A 22,971-nucleotide genomic window follows, 5' to 3' on the forward strand; every position below is an offset into this window, starting at 1 on the left:
TAGTGCGCCCCATAATGAAGGAGTACATAAAATGTATGCACTGAAACTTAAGTACAGCTTTTTATAGAAAGGAATGGGAGTAGTTGCTCTCATGAAAGTAATTTCTCTTATTCAGACAAATCAGCCCTTAGCTCCTTTAATAGAGGTTTCCCAGATGTTGAAACCAACACTGTCTCAAACTATACAAGCTTTTAATTTCTTTCCTCTTAAGCAAAATGTTAAAGGGCTTTATATCTGTAAGTGTATTTTTCTTCAACATACGAGTTGTAGTTAGACCTTTTCTCCACTCACAACAATTTGTTAAGGAATAAAAACAGGCAGAGGCTGTCTTTAAATAAAAATAAAATTTAATATATTCAGCCATTTAACTTTTAAGTATACATCTGCAACAGTAACTCTCAGGATAGCTATTAACATATTGGTTAATGGAGCTATGATTGTAGAAGTTTTATTGCCTGTATTCTGATATCTTTCAGTGGATTACCTGGCTCAAGCGTTTGATTCCCTTCGCGTAGACTTGAAGACAGATGAAGGGAAGGCCTTATTTGTGGAATACCAAAGCGTACCTGTTGTATTAAGTCACTTAAAAATATCCAGTAGAGGTCTGCTTCCCTGTGCTCTTGATGGATTACTTCAGATGACCACAGAATCTGGTAAATTTATATAATTAAAAAAAAATAAAAACATAAAATCATGTTGAAAACAGGTGAGGTATGCACAAATACAACATAAAAATAGCATGATTCTTCTGTATAAATAATCTAATCTAGTATTAGCATTCGTTTGTGTCATGTAGGTTCATTAGAGACATAAAATGTATTTCTGAATTGTCTGTCTCTTTGAGTTATCTTTTCTTGTTACTTTCTTATTTATTGGCGTGAATTTTTCTGTTGATGTTTTTCTTTGAAGTCAGGCTGTGCCTAGGAAGCCATATCATGAAAAACTGCCAGCAGGTGGAGATAAAAAACAGGCTTTATCAAAATTCTTTTTCTAGTTTGAATGAACAGCTCATCCCCAGTCATTTTTCACTTTCTAATAATTGGAAATGACATTTCTAGAAGAGATGGTGGTTTTACTGGATTTTACTGTGGTGAGATGGTCATATTTTGCTGACTTTTACTGTGCTGTGGCCCTGTAAAAGGGTTAATAATCTCATTTGTCGCCGCACTTTTCCAAGTGATACAGGCTAAGAATCAGTTGATAACCAACTGGATGAACATGAAAGTAGTAAGGCATTCCAGTGCCATGTTGAATAAACCTTGTGACTGTTTTTTGTAAAAGGAAAGAATCACTCACTGCCCTTTAGAATAGAAAAGGGGAAGGGGCTGCTGCCATTTTTGAAAGTTATATTGTTTTTTGGGGAGTATTTTCTTACCATGCATTGTAGTAGTAAAAATAGAAAGCATATTTGACTCGGGATGGAACAGCATTAAGTTAAAAGCCATTTTGTAGCGAGGTGTCAGAAAGATTTAACTGAAGTTTTATTCTTCCTTACAGACTCTTTTTCTGACCATGTAGTTAGTGTAATCTTACAGGAAAGCGTTCTTCCTAATAGTCATAACTATGATTGGTAAAGTGATTATGAGAGAGATAGTTGTACATACAAAAGTAACCTAAGCAAGGTGGATGGTTTCTGGTATTACTTTGAGTGATGCCAGTAACAGTACATCATCTGTTATCTAGCAGTAGTCGTTCTGATACGCTAAATGCCCGCAGTTTGAAGAATAATGGAGGTATGTTGTGAGAGACTCGTTTTGCTTTGTTGCTTCCCAGAGAAGATGTGTATTTGTGAAATCAGGGAAGGAGAAGCTATCTTTAATTGAATTGACATTTAATTGAGAATTTCTTTCTTGGCAACTGGATATAAATCTTTTTGCAGAGCCTTTCTTTTTGGTAGAATAAATTGCCAATACACAAGTTATAAGCATGTTCTGCTCTTTTCTAATATATAGTTAGTGTTTTGCAAGAAAATATTAACAATGAGAGGTAGTATTGTTGATGGTAAATCGTATTTTCATTCCTTTGTAAGTTTCCTATTAAAAAGCCATTAAAAGATAAACTGGAAGGCAGCAATGGATATTCAGGTCTCTCTGTGTTAGATTAAAACAGGAATTTATGTTTGATTTTAAAGCTATATTGATGTGCAGCCTTAAATAGGAAGTCATAGGCCATATGGTAAAATATGGAATTACATTGCACAAAAAGACAGCATTTGAGCAACAGTAGGCAAAGTGTAGGCTTTTTTTTTTTCCTGTAAGATATGCAATCCTAGGTATTCTTTCAACGACCTGCAATAATTTTCTGGCTCTGTAGGAGTATTTGAATATTTTTGTTTAAAAATATTACCTTTAGAGATGAAGTGATTAGAAATTAAGTTGGAAAAAAAGCCAGTGCTTTATTTTTTTGCAGATATTCTTATTCTAAGCACCTTAGAAAAAATTTAATTTTTCTAAGTTTTAAATTTTTGGTGAAGTATTTTTACAGATTCAGATTTTAGTTGTCTGGACTGAGAAATGTGAATCAGATATGAAATAACTACTATGTTGCACTATTCCCTGTCACTGCATGTACCTTTTGTTATAGTAAGAAATAAATTCTAATGGTTCTGTACAGTCCAAATCTGTCTGAGGTCTTCATGTAGGTTCCCTTCTGGGGAAGAAATTATCATCCTCATGTTCCAGAAATGAAACCTAGATTTCCCTCATATATTAAGCTGTATATGAAGAAAGTACCTGCTGTTCTAAGATGGATATTTCTGTGCTTTGATAGAAATTATAGCAAGAGAGTCGGCAGTACGGCTTAAGCCCCTTGACTGATTTTGGTGTGCATGTTCTCATATTTTAGATCAGTATCATTGCTTTTGGCTTCATAGTATACCTTGTTCAATGGGTCCAGGATCCAAGTTTCCATGGCAAATTCATACAACGTTGACAGCACTGATACGGCATTCAGTTATTGAAGACATGATGTCAAATACAACAGTTGAGGCATTGGTATCATCTGTTTTCTCTCTGTGTACAAGACCTAAATTAAAATTAATAGTCTTACTGCTGTGCATCTTACTGGCACACAGCCTTTCAAGCACTCTCTCTCCATTTCTATTCAGGAGTTTCACACCAAAAATATAGGAGAGTCTTGACACCACCATTTCAATGCGAAATGGTGGGGGACTGAAAGGTAACATTCTTCAGTATTTTCTTTATTTGTCCACCTATGATGTCATTATTATATGCTCGTCAGTCCTGGCCAGCTGAGGATATGCATTTGTACGCAGTATCTTCTACTGTTCTGATTGTTGCTTGTTAGATCTTTTTTTCACAAGGAAAAGAAGGATCAGCAGGCAGAGGTGGAGGAGTAATTAATTCTAGAGTGATTTAGTTGTCTGAGAAAGCTTGCTAGATCATAACGTGGTCCAGAGGATGGCTTCAGGGCATTTCAAAACCTGAAAAAATGCATGAAAAAGGACAGTAAATCAGGATTTGTTTGGTGAGATCTGCTGTCATTTTGTAAATGTCTGTTGACACTCACCATGTGTTTCTGGCAAGGCAAGACTAACTTTATTAAGGTTGTCTATTATAACAGGTTGTCTATTTATAAAAAGACTCCCACAGAGTGGTGGGAAGAAGTAAAATCTATATGGTGAGATGCGGCTGGTAGCCAAAATCCTTGTATGCAATGTGCCCGCACATGTTTTTAGATGTTTGGGCACATCCATGCCCTTAAGACTGTGGCTGATGAAGATAGCTATCAGGGTTGGAGTTCAAGCCATTAAAAATACTTAATTTAAACATTAGTTCAAAGGCTAACGAAACTCTTCGCTCATTAAGAAGTTGGAGCTTCTGTTTTCAGTGAGCTTATGCATTCCAGTCTGAAGGAAGAAGCAGATGATGTTTTTTTGCACTGCACAACTCAGTTTTGTGAGGTACAAAGGAAGAAGCATAGGTTACTAGACCAAATGACCCCTACACAACTTCTAGTGACAGACTTTCTTTCAGGAAACCTGACTTAGAATCCCCAGGTCTAATGAGAGCAAGAAGGTGTGAGCAGTGGATATTACAGATAGTTTCACTGAACTTGTGCTCTTACATTACCTTTTCCATCCATACCATCATGACAAGGTACTGTAAAATCAACATCTGGATGTTCACTTAGATGACAGAAGAGCAGAAAATGTAACCTTAGTAATCAGGGATTAGGCATTTCATTCCTACTCCAAAGACAAAAGGCTTATTTTGACCCCCTTTGTGTCAAGAGGTCTATACATTTGCATTCTTAGTGGTAAAACCATTTGTCATCATTTTCTCATTAGAGCCACAAGATGGGCTATCAACCTTCGAAGTGTTCTTTCTGGTTCATCTCTTAGTATTACTTCAGATTCCAGGTTGGAACATTTTCAGTTACTAATAGGATCAGGGTTTACTCTTTAATCTTTTTGATTCCAAGTTAGGGAGAGCTTACCATACTCCACAGGAATGATGCCGGTCTAGTAGATCTCATATACTAGCTGCAAGCTCATTTAAAACTATAAATAAAATTATGCCTGAAGTCCACAACTTTATGAAAAGTTTGTCTGAGTTGATCTGTGTTCTGTACAAGAGTTGATAACACCATCCAGCTAGGCCATAGAAGCACAGTGGTCTTAACACCACAGGAATTCTTTCGGACTTTCGGTACCCTTGGTAAGTTTATTTGTGTATGTTTCTTGAAACTTAGGTACATCATCATAGCATACAAAGCTCCAGAGCCCACATTATAGTACACGACACGGTCGCATTATTTCTTGGAAGGATTCAAGTTTATGTGTGTTTATCAAATTGGGATCTCAAATTGCATACATGGCATCAGACTACATTATGTTTTAGGTATCAGAGCTTGGATACTATTCCAGCTGCACAGCATTTCCCAGACATCAGTGAGTTTTCATGCCATTGTATAATTCTGAATTATGGTACCAGCCAAAAATAATCTCACCATTTTGTCCCAATCATTAAATGTTTTTGGAATTGTAACAGTATGTCACAGATACAGAAAAAAAAAAATAATATATATGTATGCATGCCAATCTTGTTTGCCTCACCTCTTTTATAAAAATGTTAAAGCCTAGGAAGGAGGGTAAAATGTTATACTGATTACTGTTCTTGTAATATACAAAAACATTCATAGTTGGAACAAATGCTGACTTCTGAATGTCAGGGGTGAAAAAAGTTGAGGTTAGTTTCGGCCAGCTCCTCAGGGCGTAAGAGTGAGAGGAGCTGCTACAGATGTTATGCAGTAATTTCTGAGAGTTTGCTTTGTGTCAAGAGAACTTCAGTTTCAGCTTACTTTCAAGCTGTAATAGTTTTTTTTTCCCTCATCCTCCAGTGCTTATGTGGATTCTTTTCACTACTTTTACTGTTACTACATTTGAGGAAAGAAACTTTGCAACTAAGTGAAATCCTTATCTAACCATTTGCTTTCTCTTCGCAAATGCTCGCTTCATTTAACCTACGCTAGAAACTTGATAAGTACCTGAAATTAAGGTGTAAGTATTTGTAAGGGTAAGTCTAGTCGATTTAGTCTGCTGTCTTCACTGGAAGTTATTACTTCTAAATTGTTTGCTTCTAAATTCCACAGTTGGGAGAGTTAACAGCTTGTTATGAACCTGACGGTAGAAAATTAACTCAACAAAGTATTTTGCCCCTTTTCTTTTACTACATTCTGCTAATATTTTTGTCTAATGCTGTCTGTAATGGTGCATAAATTGCTACATTTCAACCTGTTCAGTCTTCTGTTTTAAATGTACTTTCCAATACCTGATATGTGTGAACACAGCACCAAAGCAGTGGTTTAGCTATACTTTCAACATAGCTATCTCATCAATGCTGGTTTTCTGTCATGGCTAGATGGGATGAGTGCCAGATCAGGTGTATGCTTTTCAGTCTTTCATTTGGCTCTCCGTAACCATTACCAGGTTTTCAATCCATGTTTGTTTTCTGGAAGATGCCCATCTTTCCTTTGCTGCAGAGATTGACTGATAAAAGCAGAATCAAGGGAGAAAGTCCCGCAGTCTTTTTTTAATGGTGGTGGTGCTTTGCTTGAATCCGGGGCTTCAGATGGGTGCCATAAAATTCAATTTGATCCTTCTTTTGGTCTTTGAAACTAGTGAGTGGTCTATAAAGTCATCTTTCTTGCTTCCCCTTGAGTAAAAGGGGAAGAGAGATATTCCTGATGATTTGACAGGGAAGAAAGATCTCAGTACCAAGGTTTCCTTACCTTAGTTAAGGAAAGCAGGCTACTGAGCCATGATGTTTGGTTTTTAGTCCCATGTCTAAGCTATGAACCTGTCTGAAGATAGAACAAAACCTTCTCTGGTAGTATTATCACAAAAAATAGATTTAATATCTCGATAAACTCTGAATGTGCTCAGTGAGAAATTTCCACAAATGCAATGCTCTGACCATCTTTGAAATTTTGAGACCAAAATGTATTAACTGCTAGATACTGTTATGTTTCAGTTTAGTTGAATAGCTTATAATGTATTTATTCCTTAACAAAGCTCTTACAAATTCCCATTTAAATTACTATTAAAATGAATGTTTAATAATTGAAGTAAAAGTTACTTTTTATCATCCAGATTGTTATAGAATAACACCAGTGGCTTCCAGGGCATCTTCATACCCCAAAGTTCTTTCCCTAAGATGACAAATTTATTTTCACAACAGATCGTGTTTCTAGGACAGTAGTTGCAACACACCGTTCAAGAGAATTCCTGGATGCCAGACATGAAATGTTTTCTGGAAACAATCTAGTAATAAGTAGCATGACCTCAGCAAGAAAATTTGTTCTGTGGGTGTTGAAGGACATCACATCATTAGTATTAAATCACGCTGTAGCTGAATACTTGTCATATACAATCTTGTTAAATACCGTTGTTCCTGTCTTCTCACTTCTTACGGAGCTTACTGTGTTTTTTTACCTGTGAATCAGTTAAAAGGGTTCCAAAGGATGTGGTGATTTTACAGTCACCTATCAAAAATACTATTGTTGAACTGTAGTCTTGATTCATGCTTGATTTGAGATCTGCTATTAGCAGGGAGCTGCCTGTCTCAGTTTCACCCTTTGCACTTTTACACAAAGACAGCATACATCTTAAATTCCTCCCGCAGTGATAGCTGACTTCTGTCACATAGATTAGTAGGTTCCCCTTTCCCAACCTTATGTTCATTCAAGGAAATCAAAACTTACTTGCGCATTAGACATTACAAAGCACTGGGCTTTGCTTTAAATAAAGCTTACGTTTACTTTGTCTTCAAGCTTATTTCTGTTTTACGGAGAGACTATTTTACATTAGTGTGTGCCTGTTCACAAATTGAAATGAGTGCATATTGGAAAAAAAAAAGCTCTAAATGACTCTTATGCTTACTGTAAGTTAAGGCACATTCTGGTCAGGCCTAAGTATGATTTCTTAACCATATTAACATCACTTAAGATTTTTAGTAACTGCAAAAGTGAGCTGTGTTTACAGGTTCACTGAACCTTACTTCTGATTTGTTTTTTTTTGTGTCCAGATTTACTCATTCACATGGGAAGTTAATCATGCCTGTGAAGATAAAAAGATTCAGTTTACAAGTAAATAATCACAACTTCTTACTGTGGAGACAATCTTTTTATCTGGGCTGCCTATACACACACTCTGTCTCTTCCTTGGAGTTGGAATGTTTCCATAGCCAATGCTGGGCATTCCACAATTCACACTGTTCTACAGGTACTTCTAAAAGTTGATTGTTAGAATCTGTCAAGGAAACCCAAACCCGCTCCTTTATTTTTCTCTTGAGTCTTAGCATTTCGAGACTTTAAAGACTACAAGCAGCATATTATCTTTACCTGGTAGCCGTTCGCAGGATTGAAAGTTTTCAAATGAGCTTATTCTGCAGTACTGAAAGGGTAAAAATGTCAAGTCTGCAAATACCATCCTAAGGTAGGATTCCCACTCACCTGTGTGAAAGGCAGATATGAAATTATCCTGAGGAACTGTGTTTGAAGCTATAGCGAAAGGAATGATTTACAGCTTATGTGGGATAAACATTGAAATACAAGTCATTTAAAAGGAAATCCTTCCTCTATTATCCTTTCTTACCTTTGTAATTTTTTTATTCATTCTTCTGAAAACAGTGAATAATTATGCTGGATTAATAGATGTTTTAGTTTAATATTTTAACCACAGGTAAGTATCTCTAACTCTGTTAAATGCAGCCTATGATAATGTTAGGACCAACCTGTATACTTGCTGAAAGCAAGCAAGTACACCAAAAGTTTGCACACTTTTTGATAATTAATTGCAAGCTTAGTTTGAGTACTTTGATTTTGATGAAATACATGTTTACAGGATTTAAAAATGAATGCAGTAAATGGAATAATGTCATTTGATTTCTACGAAGTAACATTAGCCTTCTCTCTAATAAGAAAAAATGTTCTTGTCATTGTTTTCTTCTTATTCTAGTAACAGTTGTGTAATGCTTAGCCATTCTGAATTTTGGAGCCCTGTCTCATCCGCTCTAAAGTAAGAAATAAAAGGGACTATTAAATATAAACTCAAGTAGAGCCAAGTAGCCACTTTGTTAATTCAGGGTAATACTGTACTTTGTAAGCAGCATACCACTTTGAAGGTACATGTGAATGCTAACTTTTTTAAAGTATTTGATGTAAAAAGCAGTTGTTTATATCAGTACTTGGATATACACATCCCTTTTCAAGTCAATTTAATTTATCAAATCTTTAGAACATTAAAGTTTATTCAAGTAGGATCTTGTTTGCTCATAGTTACTAAACTTGCATTTTTTTATCAACAGTTTACAGTTTTGTAATTTTCCATAAAACTATTTCATTTCAAGCAATTAAAGTATGATTTAAGTAGAAAAAATATCTTCTAATGCATATTTTTTAAATTTTGCATTTGACTAGCAGAACTACTGTATGTATTAGCTGGCTTTTTTCTGTAACTTTCAAGGTGAATTTAGAGCAATGCCATAATCGAAATAATTTCATAAAGAAGGGCTTTCTTTGGAAGTAGATAATACAATTTCTGCAGTTTGAGTAACGTGTATGAATTGTCAGAGTTCAGACATTATTTACTTGCTTACATGCAATCTGAAGTTACAGAATTACAGGTCATGCCAGGTTAGTTCATTTATCTAAAGGCTTCCTTATTTGGGTTTGTCATTGTGTTTGAAATACTGTGCTTAGTTCTGAGCTGTTTATTACAGGAGTGGAGATATGGGAGCAGGGGAAACAAGGCAGGCAAGCTCCAACAGAAAGTGTTGGAACAAAGTGCCTTTAGGTGTCCTCTGTAAGAGAGAGTTGTGATTCCTTCATGATTCTGGTAGTTCATTTGGCTTTTTCTGGTTTCTTGAACAACGTTTCCCATAATAATGCATAGCTTCAATTTGTAGTGCTGTCTAGGTTATTTGTAAAATGGTGTTTTTCTCTCTCTCAGGCCTCATTAGAATCAGTCTTTAATGGTTAGACCATGTTGGTTGCTCATAGACATACTGAGTTCAATTAGCACACCAAAAGTTTTCATCCTCTGATGTTTCTAATCAGTGGTTTTCCAGGAAAAATTTTTGTTGTTTGTTAGTGTATTGTCTTTACGCTTCTGCTATTCTAGTAAGTAAGGTAATTCTGTTTTTCATGTATTTTATACCTGTTGCCTTCTAAATGGGCAGTTCCAGCATGGAATTTTATTAGACTGCTCCTGTTTTCGTGCCACAGTCATTAATAAATACACTAAATAAGTACGGTTGCAAAAATCAGTATTTAAAACTAAAGTTCACTTTTCAAGGCAAAATGTTTTGCTTTGCTTTTAACCAGTTCCTTATACTATATACCTTCCAGTTCTTCTACTAACCCCCATCTTCTCCAGTATGGTATCACATATTGTTTTACCAAATGCTGTTGAAGTCTAGCTGAGTTATAACTGCTGTGGCATTTCTTTACCAAACAAAAGTATCTGACTGCTCTGACACAACATACCTGCAGTTCCTGTACACATACTTACAGATAAAACTATAGTACACTTGATTTAATTTTTCAACAATTGTTTAACTCTTCCTTCGTAAAATTGAGGCAACATTTCTTTCAGAATCCTGAAGTCTGTTCTGGTGTCCCTGACTAAAGGAGTCTTTTGGAATTACAAGTTTGGGGGATTTTTTTTGTGTGCCTTTAATCAAGTTAGAGTTCTCTCCTGAAAACCAGCATATTAACCAAGGGGTGCACCCAGAAGACTAAAATACCATTAGCTTCTATCCCATCTTTCTTGTGCTGACCACAGATGACCTCAATACCTCTTTTTTGTCCTATTTTTTACTTAAATGGCTGGGAGAACTTTTTTTTCTTAACAAGATCTGACTTAACGTGACTTTTCATACTATCCTTTCAATTATAAAAATAGTTTCTGACCGCCAAGGCTTTCTTTTCTAATCTTTTTTCTTTTCTTTGTAGCATCTCTTCCAAGCATCTCTTGTGACATAAGTATTCCTGCTAATTTTTTAACCTTTTCTATTATAATTTTTTTTTGGTGGGTGTAACATTCACTTGACCTTTGAGAATGACACTGGTCTCCCATACGTCTTGTCTCATGTCTGTCTGAATGTCTCGTGCATCCTAGGAAACTGAAGAGCAATTTCGGTCACATTGGGTGACCAGCTGAATTTGCCACTTGGGCTCTCTTCGCTCAGGGTCACCTGTGTAGGCATCAACACTTGAGGTGCCTTACGTTGACTGGAATCTTGCCCTGCCTCCACTGTGCTTTAACCACTGGCACTTAACAGCCCTGGCTGTCGATTACAGGAGAAAAAGTTAAATTCAGCAAATGGTTCAAGTCTTACAGGTGACTGTATTACACACAATTGGCTATTAGTAACATGTAAGTGATATTACTGTTTCATTTTAAGTGTTCCTGCTGTGGTGCATAGTTAGTTAACTTTTGCGTTCGTCAGCTTTTCCACACTAGTAGACAGTGCTGTGTCACTCACTTGCATTGCTTTCACCTGTTCTCTGTTCTCCCGGCAGATCCTCATGCAATTAGAAATGAGGCAAAACTAATAGTTAATTTGTTAAAACATGAACTTAAAGTTGGCATTCCTGACAGTCTTCATTTTCTGAGATGGCATAGCTTTAGGTGTAAAACAGAATTTTCTGGATAACTATAGCTGGTGAGACTTTATGCTGTGAGTGACTGATTACTTTGAGGGTAAATTTCAGATGAATTCTGTCAACAATGATAAATTGCTCATTGTTCATTGCACTCTACCAATCAAGTTAAGCTAATGCAACTACAACATGCTGCAATTTTAAAGAATACCAGTGGAGGCTTCTGCAGATCATTTTAAATTGTGCCAAAGTCATGTCAGAATTGATTGCAATTTAGTTTTTTCCAAAATAGTTAATAAAAACAAAACCTGTGTAAATCTAAACTACCAACATATTTTAAAATGTGAAGCTTATATTTTTTTAGTTCATCATCTAGACATGCATTTAAATTTTATGCTTGTTTTGTACACTTTCTGATTACTTAGAATATATTCTGCAAAAGCTTATCTGAAGCAGTGTACAAAAAGTCTATTTAAATGTGTGCCTTTATCAGTTTGCTTTCACGAAGTTGAACTTTGCGAAACTTTAGAAGTTTTTTCCACTTTGGCGCTTCTGTTTTATAATAAATCTTTCTGTCTTAAAAGTAATAATATCTTTTATGTTGGTTTGTAAACTTCACAGTCAAAACATTCTTACAGTACATATATGTGTGTGTGCATTTGTTGTTGTTTTTTTTTTAATTAACTATTTTAAAGGAACCAGTAAGAACAAGGCAGCAAAGAAATGTCCAGGTCAGTTGAATATGGTACTTGTTTACCCCTGCAGAAAAGGAATGTAAAGCATTTTATGGCTACTTAAGGATATTTATAGGAATAAATTGTAGGACCGCCCTCTTTATCTCATCAGTCTTGTTACCTTCAGATCTCTTATGAATCAGAGTTCAGATGAGCCTGAAGTCATGTTAAATGAGAGGTTTCTAAAGCTATTTGTTGTTTCAACAGGCAATAGAAAAGAAGAAAAACTCTTCTTCTCAATTTACTTCTTGATTGTCACTGTTCTCGCACATTTATTTACACTTTTCTCTTCTTACCTTTCTCATAAACATCTTCGGTAAGTAAGAGATACTGATCGAGTTTTTGTTGTTAAAACAGACTTCATCAGTGGTGCTGTGCAGATTGATAGGACTGTTTCTGTTTCTTGGGAATAGGCAGTCATTTGTAGGAACTCTAGCAAATTGTAGAAGAATCTCTATGAAGTTGTAGTTTATAAGTGATAACATAATTTTTAGTCTTAGATTTTTCTTGCTTTACAGAAGGCTATCTCTTTTTGCTATCTGTATAGCAATTTTTGCTTCAAACACTCAATGGATAGAAATCTTTTGATAGAAAGTGCTCTTAAGATGGTAGGATTGTATTCATTGGGCTTTGCTTATTTGCTGTTTCTGTTTGTAGTTTTGTTACCTCTTCTCATGGGTTTTAACAAGTTAGACTCATTAGAGCATGATACCATCGTAGTAGAAGTGAATTTTGAGTTAATTATTTTTTCCGGGTTTAATACACTGCTGTGTGTATCTAATAACTTCAAAGTTCTGTCATAGAGAACAGTGTCTCAATAGAGAGTGATGAATCTTGAGTGTTTGTCAGTCACGTATCCCTAAATTTAGCACATACTATGAACACATCTAAGGAATTTCTGCTTGCTATAATTGACAGATAGCCCTGAGTTTTTGACGTCACAATTTCTGAAAAATATTACCTTCTACAACAAAAGTAGAGAAATATTAAAAGAATATTAAAAGACGCCAAGGGCAGAATGCAGTCAATAGTGACTTCTCTTGTTGGATTCTGACAAATTTGTTCAGTTCTGTTACCTGTTGAGTTGTACGTTAGAATAATCCCAGACTAGAATAATCTCTAATTTTCCTTAGAGAATGTATTCTTCTCATCTTTTTCTTTTATTTTTTCTTTTATTTTTTCTTTTAGTGAAATCAGCATTCTACTGGTCCCTTGTGATATGTGACAAAAATAGCACTTTCAGGTCAATCAAACATATCTGGTAAATGGTTTCTTTATATGTATCTATTTTATATAAATATATATTTATGCACGCATACAAAATGTATTTCTTCAGCGTGAACCTTATTTTTCATCTTAAGGAGGCTGTGCCCTTTTCTTTGTTCCTTTTAGGAATTGACTTGTAGCTTCCAATCTTCAGTTCAATTGCTTTTAATGTGTTGTGGTATCTGCTGGTCTATAGAAATGCAGCCATAGTTAACTCTTCCAGTATCCATGACGTTTTTCTTGTCTTAGAAGCTGTCAATGGTACTTAATACATCGCTTCAATTATAGTATTCTATCCTTAATTGAAGACCATAAGCTAAAATAAAATGAGAAATAGTATCTTTACTGACAGACAATAAAAATATATATGTACTTATTTTTTACTATAGTTTTTACTGATTACTGCTTGCATTTCTACTTTACTTTCATTCTAGTTTTATATTTATTGCTGTTACAATTTGGAGACAGCAAATTGTAACTGGAAATAGTAGTACAAGTGAGAGAATATGCATAAAACTGTAGGTGGATTGAATATGGTAGACAGAATGCAAGAAACATGGAAGTAGAAGTACATATAAAAAGAAGTTAATTTATAACCATTAACTGCTGGATAATGTATGTCTCCTGGAATAATTATTGCTTTGTGTTGCTTTGGGTAAAGAACAGAGGACGCTTCAGCTGTGTGCAAACCACAAAACATTTGCCTCCCTTTCCAAACTTCATAGTATATCAGTTGTCATCTTGCTTTTTATTGCTGCAAGGCTGTCCCCTTGCTACTGAAGTCCATCATCCTGCATCTGTATAGTTTCCATCCGCACATTCTGTTGCATATTTTGGGGATTCTGGCTGTTGAATCCAGCCTTTCAACTCAATTCTGCTGAAAGCACCTCCACTGAAAAGAGCGGAAAAATATCATGTAGCCATAGCTTCTCTGATCTGTGCTAAAGGCATTTGCTGTTTCTCCATCTCTTCATCTGACGGTGTAAACCAGTAAAGGCCCACAAATCTTGTTGACTTCACTGTATAGTATAATGCGAGGTAAGATGTTCTCAGCACCGGGGAGGGAGGGGGGACAGGACAGGCGACACTGGGTCATTTGTTGGTGTAGCCAAATGATATGCCACTGTTTTGCAAAAAATACAGTTTTTGAAAGATCATCGTCCTAACAGTAAGGTCTAGGAATTACGGGGTCCTTGTTGAATATTCAGTATAAATGCCCAGCTCTGAGAAAATTAGTTACTTAGGCTCTCAAGCTGGTTTTAGTCGATTTTTTTTTTTTTTTTTTAAGCCCTATTCCAAACAGTTTTCTATAGCATTTCTTCTGACTTTGTATCAGTAAGCCTCCTGAAATAAATGAAAACCTTGAATTCACTCCAAGGCTACTTGTTATATTTAATAAACTGTGTGTCCTTGGACAAGGAACGGGAAAATTTTGACCAGAAGATATATCTAGTTCTCTTTGAACCGATAAAAGCATCTTGACATCCTGTTTATAAATTATAGTATGTGAAGAATTTTTTTAATGTCTGTGCTTATTAGTTTGTGGTGTAATTTGCATATTGTAGTTTCTTGTTAAGCAGAATAAATATTTTTAACATTATGTAAACATTAGAATATTTTCCTCACATCTGTATTCTTCTAATGCAAATACCCTATGCTATATGAAAGACTATTCATTTTTTTAAAAAATCAATTGTTACTTATTTTCCTTGGTTTTGCTATAAATTAATCTGTAATTATTAAAAATAAAAAAAAAAAGAACAAAGAAAGAGATAACAAGGGAATAGATTTAACTTTATTCTGAAGTGGTTAGATTTTGGGGAAAGGGATAGAGGGAAATGTTATACAATGTGACTTAAAAATTCATCCACTCTTCTAAGGGAGTTTTGTTGGTATTAAAGCGTTCTTACTCAGCTCTTACTGTTACCTCTCAATTATTATTTTGCTTGGCTTGAAACAGAGTACAGTGATGATATTCTGATAATGAAAGGCTGTCAGGCATCACATTAGCTTCTACGTGTACTATCCCTGTCCATGTGATTTGCAGCGATTTCCTTGTGAGTCTTTTTACATGGCTTACTCTTCCCCTCACATGATCAAAAGGAAGGAACCATGATAAGTGAGCATTGAATAAACAGGTTCAAGATAAGAATTTTTATTTGAGTTTAAAATTGTTCTGTTTTCTGTTTTCCTTTGTTCTCAAGGGCATAGGCCTTGATTTAATACATGGGTTGGTAATGTCAGAACTCTTAGGAACTTGCATTTTTTCAGTTCCTAGTTTTACCCAAGTTTTGCATCATATGCCCAGCATGAACTGAATTATTTCATTTTTCTAATAGTTGCACAACACGAGACACTTAAAGCCCTCTAAAGGTATGAATAGCTATTTTACTTTTCACTGCACAGAGCACTCTGATACAGTTTTTTAATTATTTTCTTTTACAGATTCCTTACAGCCTTTCCTGGAAGCCTGCAGTAACGAATCCTTCTTCCGTACTTGCTCTGTATTGCTTCGAAGTTCTAAGCTAGATATTCAGATTTTGGAAAAGCTCTGTGCTATACTGCAAAAACTCTCCAGAATAAAGTAATCCTTTACTACCATTACTCTGTTAGTTATTATTAGATCAGCAAACTTGGAGATCCTTCTCCTTTTTCCTTCTCCTTTTTCAAAAACTCATCTCTATGTTGCTGTTTATGTGCTCTACCATAGACAATGCTGGCCTCTGTTAGCAATTAAATTTAAACTGTTTGTCTCACGTATGCGTGAGACAAGACTCTCAATTTGCTTATAAATGTAGTTCAATTTACAGAATGCAAACTAAAAAAAAAAAAAACCCACACCAAAAAACCTAGGCTAAAGAGCAATTATTCCTTCTGTATGCAGATGACAAGAATCCTTAGAAGAGAACCCTTCTTTTCTTTCCTCTCAACCTTCACTTTTACTCAGGTACATGGTAATAATCTCCTTTGAAAATTGAGCCTCATCTGTGACTTGCATTCAAGTTTCATTAGTTTTCATTTCCTTCAAAACCAAAATTTTAAGTCTTGAGCCATTTAAGCCCTTTTGTGAATGTTAATCTTTGTAAAATATGTTCTTCTTGCTTATTGGCTGTTAGTTTATTGTAACAAAGGTCTTCATCGTATCAGTAGTAATGTGCTGATGAGCTCCATTGGTGCATTACTTCATGGGATTGTTTCATTTATATAAGCAGGTATCTAAACTGAACCATTTTGTACATTAAAGTTGTTGATGAAACCGAGGTTTTCATTTGACTTTATTAGGAATAAAATTGAACTCTAGGGGAAAAAAAGAAGTGTTCCTGTAAAATAATCTAATACAAATCATAACTTACATTGGAAATATACTAAAAGTAAAATTTGCTCAGAAATCCTAATTATTTAAAATTTTTTATTTATTGGTTCTGGAATCCTGTTTCACATTACTGAAACCCTGCTATAGCCTTTCCTTGAGCTTTCATTATACTACATGTAAATACCACTTACTCAAGTCAAATGATAGTTTTTGGTGATTTTTGCCAAGATTTTTCTCACCATGCATTGATAACCTTCTGCTTAGAGATGTTAGATGCAACAAAGAAGAATTATATGAAACTCCCAATATAATGCACGTTTTTCTTCATTAAAAAAAAAATTTTCTGTGGAATCTTTAGTGTTTAGATGAAAACTCTCAATTTTCAATTGACAGTTATTTTATGTAAAATCTTTTGCAGAAGCAATAAGAAGATGTTTGAATTGTTTGCTCTTCACCAAATGATCCAGGAACTACATAGGACTACAAATCCAGATCATGCTTTCCTCTGTATAAACCTCAATTCAATTCTGTTGAATTTGGGATTGTCAAGGAGTAACTCTGTTACTTCCAGTCTAAGCACAAGTCACTAGCACTATCTTTCAATCTAATTATTGTTCTGTATAATTTACACCAACTGCCTATGTTACTTGAATTTTGGATATTTTCTTTTACTGTTTTCTATAAATAAATTAAGCAGAACCTCAGTACTGTATAAGTTACTCTGTATCATGTGGAATCTCATTGATCTTCATTCATAAACAGGAAAATGAAAAATTGTGTAATATGCTAAATGGCTTTCTTCAATACTTTTAAAAGAAGTGAAATAATGCTGCTGTTCTAAATGACTCATGCAATCTAAGGAATTGGATCCCTTGAGTAAGCAGAAATGCCAGCTTTTCCTAATAGGTATGGATCTTAGTTACCTTTCATTCTTCAGAGAGTTTTATAAATTCATTTATTTATTTTATGGTTGATAAGTAACAGACAGGTATCTTATCAAATTATCTTTTGAGATAATTAGTTTTAATGATTAAAACCAGATTTTGATTTAACGTAATTGTGTTGAATGAGAAATTTTTTTTGTTGTTTTGATTTCAGAATGTCTTAATGTTTATTTGATCTTTTCCTGTATTTATGTAACATTTTGTATTTTATCCTGCTTTGTATGAACTTCTAGTGTAACTTTGGGTTGTATCATCTCTAGAAAAGTAAATAAAAACATTTCTTAAAATGCCTGCCAATAGTAATCCCTAATGTAAAATTATTATATTTTATTGTTTCTGCTGTGTTTTATATTAATTTGCAATACAATCCTCATTTGGTCTCTTAGTACCCACGTTTCTTTTCTGAGTATGATGAATATCTTTTTTTGTCTGCCCACAGTTCAGCGTTCAGAAGTTCTTACACATAGCAAATAGGATTCTTTTTAAAAATTCAACTTAAACTTCCGTTTCTGGTTTGTACTCTAACTACTGAAACTCTCTAATTGTAAAATTGAAACTGCAGTTAAAATTTAAAGATCTGCTGTTAGTCTCTGACTAACACTGGCAGTCAGTATAAAACTTTGGAGAGGTTTACTTCCCCTTTTTTTTCTTAGTTTTCCATTGTATTTTTTACCAGAAGTCTTTGAACTGAGTCTTTGAAGTTGAATTCTAACTGCAAATATTTTTCTAGCAATTTGACTTATATTTCTGACAGGCTTTCCTATATGAAAGGAGTCTACACCAGCTTTGGCACCAAGTATGTCTGGAAGAGAGAGCAAGCAGTCTGTACTCTTTGGGCAGGAAACCAGTTCTAGGTAATTTTTAAATAACACTAATCATAGCTAAAAGCTTTTGCTGACAATGGATTGTGTTTTGGAATAAGTATTTCTTCATCCGTAGTTTCGTTTTTCTGTCATATTTACCATCAGTGCAAAAGCTTGCATATACCTTTGGCTGGAGACAAAATCCTCTTATTTAGGAAGTGTGTTCACAGTCCTCACGTGCTGCTCCCTCTGCTTGGTCATTAAAAATACTAGAAAATTAATAACCAAAACAAGCTGCAGAAAGTTTTTAGGAAAAACTTTCCACAGGAAAGTTGATTGTGCTCTTGGCTTTCGGCCTTCACCCCTCTTGTTTGGTAGATTAACAATCTTCCTTGTGGTACCAATTTAACACAATGTGATTTAACACAAAATTCTAATAATGGCGAAGGTAATGGGGTAAAAGAAGCACATAGAGTACAGTGTAGCTTTTACTATATGGTCCATTGTGGTTTATATGCAGTAGTGTTGGCAGTCTGAAAAGGTGAATCACTGTTAAGTTCAAGTTTTGATCATCTAGAGTGTTTCTGTTAAAATAAAAAAAAAAAGAGAGATTTTTTTAATCTGTTAAATATTAATGTAATTAAATTGACGAACTAAGGATGAGAATAATAATTTTGATTTTAAGTAAACTTTAACTGAGTTGTGAAGAAAAATAAAGTTCTTGATTTCACATTCATATTACAGTAAACATAAAAATTATCAGAAATAAGTAAATGAATTATGCAAATGAATCTGAAGTGTCTTGTGAAGAATAGATACTTCTATAAATAAGAAAGCTAGAGTAAGGTTCCAAAATGTGCATGTGATTTTTGACTCAGGGTAATAATTATTAGGTAAAAAAGGAAAGTCACAAATACACTCTAGTAGAGCCATATGGAGGTTAGATTTGTGATGGTAGAAGGGAATATTTTAAGCCAGTTGTTGACAGACAACTTAACAATAGTCCCTTCATACATTGTCATAAAACTTTTCCGTGAAGATTTTTAAAGAATATAAACCATGCCGTTTTTCCCAAATTTATTACTAATCAATGAATTAGTAAAACAATGATGAATTTGGAATTGATTTTATTTGCCATCAGATTTTCAGTTTGTGTTGGATTGCACCTTTAAACTTACATGGTTTTGTGGGACGTGTGGACTATAAATACAATTGAAAAGATTGTCTTACAACAATATGATTTTCAGGATCAGAGACTTCAAGGAAAGTAAAGTGTCAGTCTACCAAAAATGGAACTAAAATGATCAGTAATAATAAAGTGAAACAGAGATTTTAGTTCTATTCTGTTTCAACTTGTAATTGATTACCCAGTGTAACTAAGCTAACTAATAATGGTGTCTGTGTTAGAAGCGTAGATAATCTAGCTTGCCTTTGTCATTAACAGGCAGAAGCGGGTACCAGAATAAATATTGTACCAGAATCAGAGTTATTTCTATATTTTTGCTTCTAAATATTTGGTATATCAAATTTTGTACACATCTGCTTGTTGCACTGTCTTGAACGTCAGTCTTGTGGGCCAGCCCACCCCAGTTGTCCACACCAGGTCCGTCTTGTGGCCTTGCCCAAACATCCCCATCGCGTTATCATTCCCTTGAGTGACCTTCGCAGCCTTTGTGAGGAAGGGGAACAGATGAAGTCAGTTGCATTCCCTGCTGGTTTTTGTGGATTTGGGTTGTGAAGTATAGACTTCTGTCAAGTTGGCCACATTTTTGGCATCTCTTTATATAATCTTGCCTTCTCAAGTGAAATCTAGAATTTCCTTGGGGTTTTCTGCTTTTGCAGCATTTGGGTACTGTAATATGAGTAAGAATTTCAACTACTTTATCCTTCTCTCAGAAGACTACCTACAACAAGATACATTTGAAAAAGGTTTGAAATTATTAACTACCGTCACTGGCATAAAACGAAGAAAGTTTCTGCGATTCACAACCTGTCACTTTAAAGGAAAATAAAGAATTGACACACGATTTTATGTCGCGGTTTTTTGGAACAGCTGTGAGAGTCCTCATTGGGAAAGTCAACAAGCAACTATCCTGCTTATGTTAGGATAGTTTTTATCCCAGAAAAGGCTACCAAATTTAAAGAGAAATATTTTCTTTTATTTTTACAAACCCTTGTATTGCCGAATTGTAATCACCCTTGCTGTTTATTGAAGGCTTCCTATTGATAAATGGGCAAGACAATGTTTTGGACCCAATCTACAAAGTCTAGATTTGGCAAATCTGTAAGAAAGATCGTTCCCTGGACAGGCGACAGTTGTATTTGCAGAGGCTTGGCAGATCTAAATAAAATAGGCTAACATTACCCAGCCTGCACAGCTGTGCTCCGTTTCTTCATGTTTGTGACTTGCACCAGCTGATGAGAGGTCTGACTCTTAAAGTGGGATTTCACAGTTATCTTCCAGTTCCCCTGAACATGACTGGCTTGCATCTTTTTTAATGTTACGTAACTGAATTTCATATATTATGGGGGAAAATGTCTTGTAGCAGATAAATTAATCTGAAAGGTGAAGGCATGCTGAAGGCAACATACTTTTGAAGAACTTTTATTCATGATCAGCATCAATGTCTAAAATATATGATTTAACTTAGCAGACCAGATCTAAAAGGAGCTGTAAACAGAGCTCATAACTCAGAGCTGTGACACTGGATCCTTTAATTATATACTGAATTTTTACCTAAAACTTATACGGCTTCAGGGATTGATGGTCTGATAGAAAGCATTTATCTTCAGGATAACATATTTAAATTTAGTCCAGAGAGTCTGAAAATTTGATCTATGACACAATTTGGTAATCTTCCACTTTCCAAATGGTTAGAGGAACTGCGGTGGCAGAGCAGTGACCCCTTGTGCTCCTCTTAATGATATCATGCTCACGTGTTCTTAAAATTAATAAAAATTATTTTAAAAGTAATAGTGCTGCACAGTGTCGTGATATCCTACCTTTGACATCCTCCTGAGAAACACTGTGATGGGCAATGGCATCTTTATGTGTTATACGGGCAATTGTAATGTGCTGTGTCAAAGCCACCACTATCTATTACCAAAAATAGATGCGTTTGGGGCTGATGAAAGCCTTTAATGCCATCTTCTGACCATGGTTAGGAACATCCCTGTTTATTAGACTTTTGATTTTCACATAACTTTGAAAGCAAGCGTCTTGTCTATATATGACTACCTGAGCTCAACTAGAAGAGAGAACTTCAAACAAAACCACCTACTGCTTACTTGCTTGTAGCTACTTTTTTGGAGTGAATGGTCATACACTGAAGTTTAACAAGACATAACACACAAGACATTCTGATCTCTAAAGTCACACTGAGAGAATTACCCAAGAAAGAGATCCAAGAAGCCATATATATATATTACAATTCTCTCTGTGCCCATTACTGAAGGATATTTAGACTGGTCCCAAGGAATATTTCCCTGAACATACCGCATCTCTCTGATCACTGCAACTTAATGATCTGGCAGATGTACACAAGCAAGGGCCGTTAACTCAGTGGCCAGGATACTGATAACAACAGTAGCTATGAAACCTCAGCATAGAATAACATTCCCATTAATAAGCTTACTTTAAGGTCATCTTCAGCTCCATAAAATGCAGTTAGTTATGGAGAAAAGAAATAAAAACCAATCTATCCAGCTTACAGGGAAAAAAATAGTATCATGTAGTATAAGAGTTCCAACAGGAGCATAATATTCCACCCACACAGCAGCTTCTTGGAAAAGTAGTATGCCTTTGAGGAGGGCAGATAACTAGTGTTGCCAGACTGGTTTTTGTCCTTCAGAAGAAATAGTATTCTAGTATGTGCATTCAAGAGTTATTTATATAAGAAATGCAAATAAACAGGATTTCTCTGTTCTGTGGTCCTTCCCAAAATGCAGCAGCTTGATGTCCTCCTGGTTTGTCCTCCTCCACATTGAAGCATGGCTGTGATTTTTTTTTTCACAGCAGCCTTGCGCACCAAGGCCAAATTCCAGAAGCAGATGCCTGTTTCCGCTTCCTTCCTGTTTCAGTTGTCTTTCTACTAACCGGTCTTCAGTGTTACCTCCTCCTGATTTTTCACTTACTTCTATGTGGTAGATTAAATTGGAAAATCATTGTCTGTTCCTGAACTGTCTTGCAATACTAACTTGAATCCTATTACAATCTTCTTTTTAAAGCAGCCTCTCTCACCAACTATAAAAAAATGAATTATCTTTTTTTTTTTTTAAAAGGTGATGGACAAATGAGATGCCTGTGTGTGGGCCGTGTAACAGCTAATCACTGATGTCTTCTGCAGCAGAGCATGGAAAGGCTCTTACCATTCTTCCATAATATAGGTATTCAGATGGTCTGGTTTCACAGAACACTGGCAAAAAAGGAATCAACATTTTTCTGTCCTTGAAGAGCGGTTGATAGTGATAAATTAATGCCTGAGGTAACAGGTGCTATGCATTATAAATCATCTCACAATAAATAATCAAAAGAGCTTATTCGGGTGTGGGGAAAGAATATATATGCAATATTATGTGTCTAGAACTAGATATAGACAGACAGTGCATTCTTACCCTGTTTATATTAATATATTTACTGGAAGATGCACTAGGAAGCCTATCCAATACATAATAAGGGCATGAGCTCGCTTTGCTTTTCATTATCACGGAGGAGTATAGAGGTTGCTTGCAGAAGAATGACTTCTGCCTACAGGAGTCATTGGCTTACCTCGGGGTCATGATTT

General features: G+C 35.1%; 1 protein-coding gene across 7 annotated transcripts in view; it reads left to right on the plus strand.

Annotated features, from left to right (window-relative positions):
• The window catches only part of CCDC138 (coiled-coil domain containing 138), a 38,833-nt gene extending 21,152 nt beyond the window's left edge, over positions 1-17,681 (plus strand). For 5 of the 7 annotated variants that reach the window (XM_074560546.1, XM_074560556.1, XM_074560577.1 and 2 more), the window contains 3 exons: positions 477-653; positions 15,573-15,711; positions 16,859-17,681. In XM_074560546.1, the coding sequence (XP_074416647.1) occupies positions 477-653; positions 15,573-15,711; positions 16,859-17,030 (488 nt within the window). In that variant the 3' untranslated portion in view covers positions 17,031-17,681. Of the gene's footprint in view, positions 1-476; positions 654-15,572; positions 15,712-16,011; positions 16,075-16,858 lie in introns of all 7 variants that reach the window. The other 2 variants (XR_012583956.1, XM_074560569.1) reach the window with 2 other exon arrangements.
• Positions 17,682-22,971: the final 5,290 nt, after the last annotated feature.

Source organism: Larus michahellis, chromosome 1 (assembly GCF_964199755.1).
Source record: "Larus michahellis chromosome 1, bLarMic1.1, whole genome shotgun sequence".
Lineage (NCBI taxonomy): Eukaryota > Metazoa > Chordata > Aves > Charadriiformes > Laridae > Larus > Larus michahellis.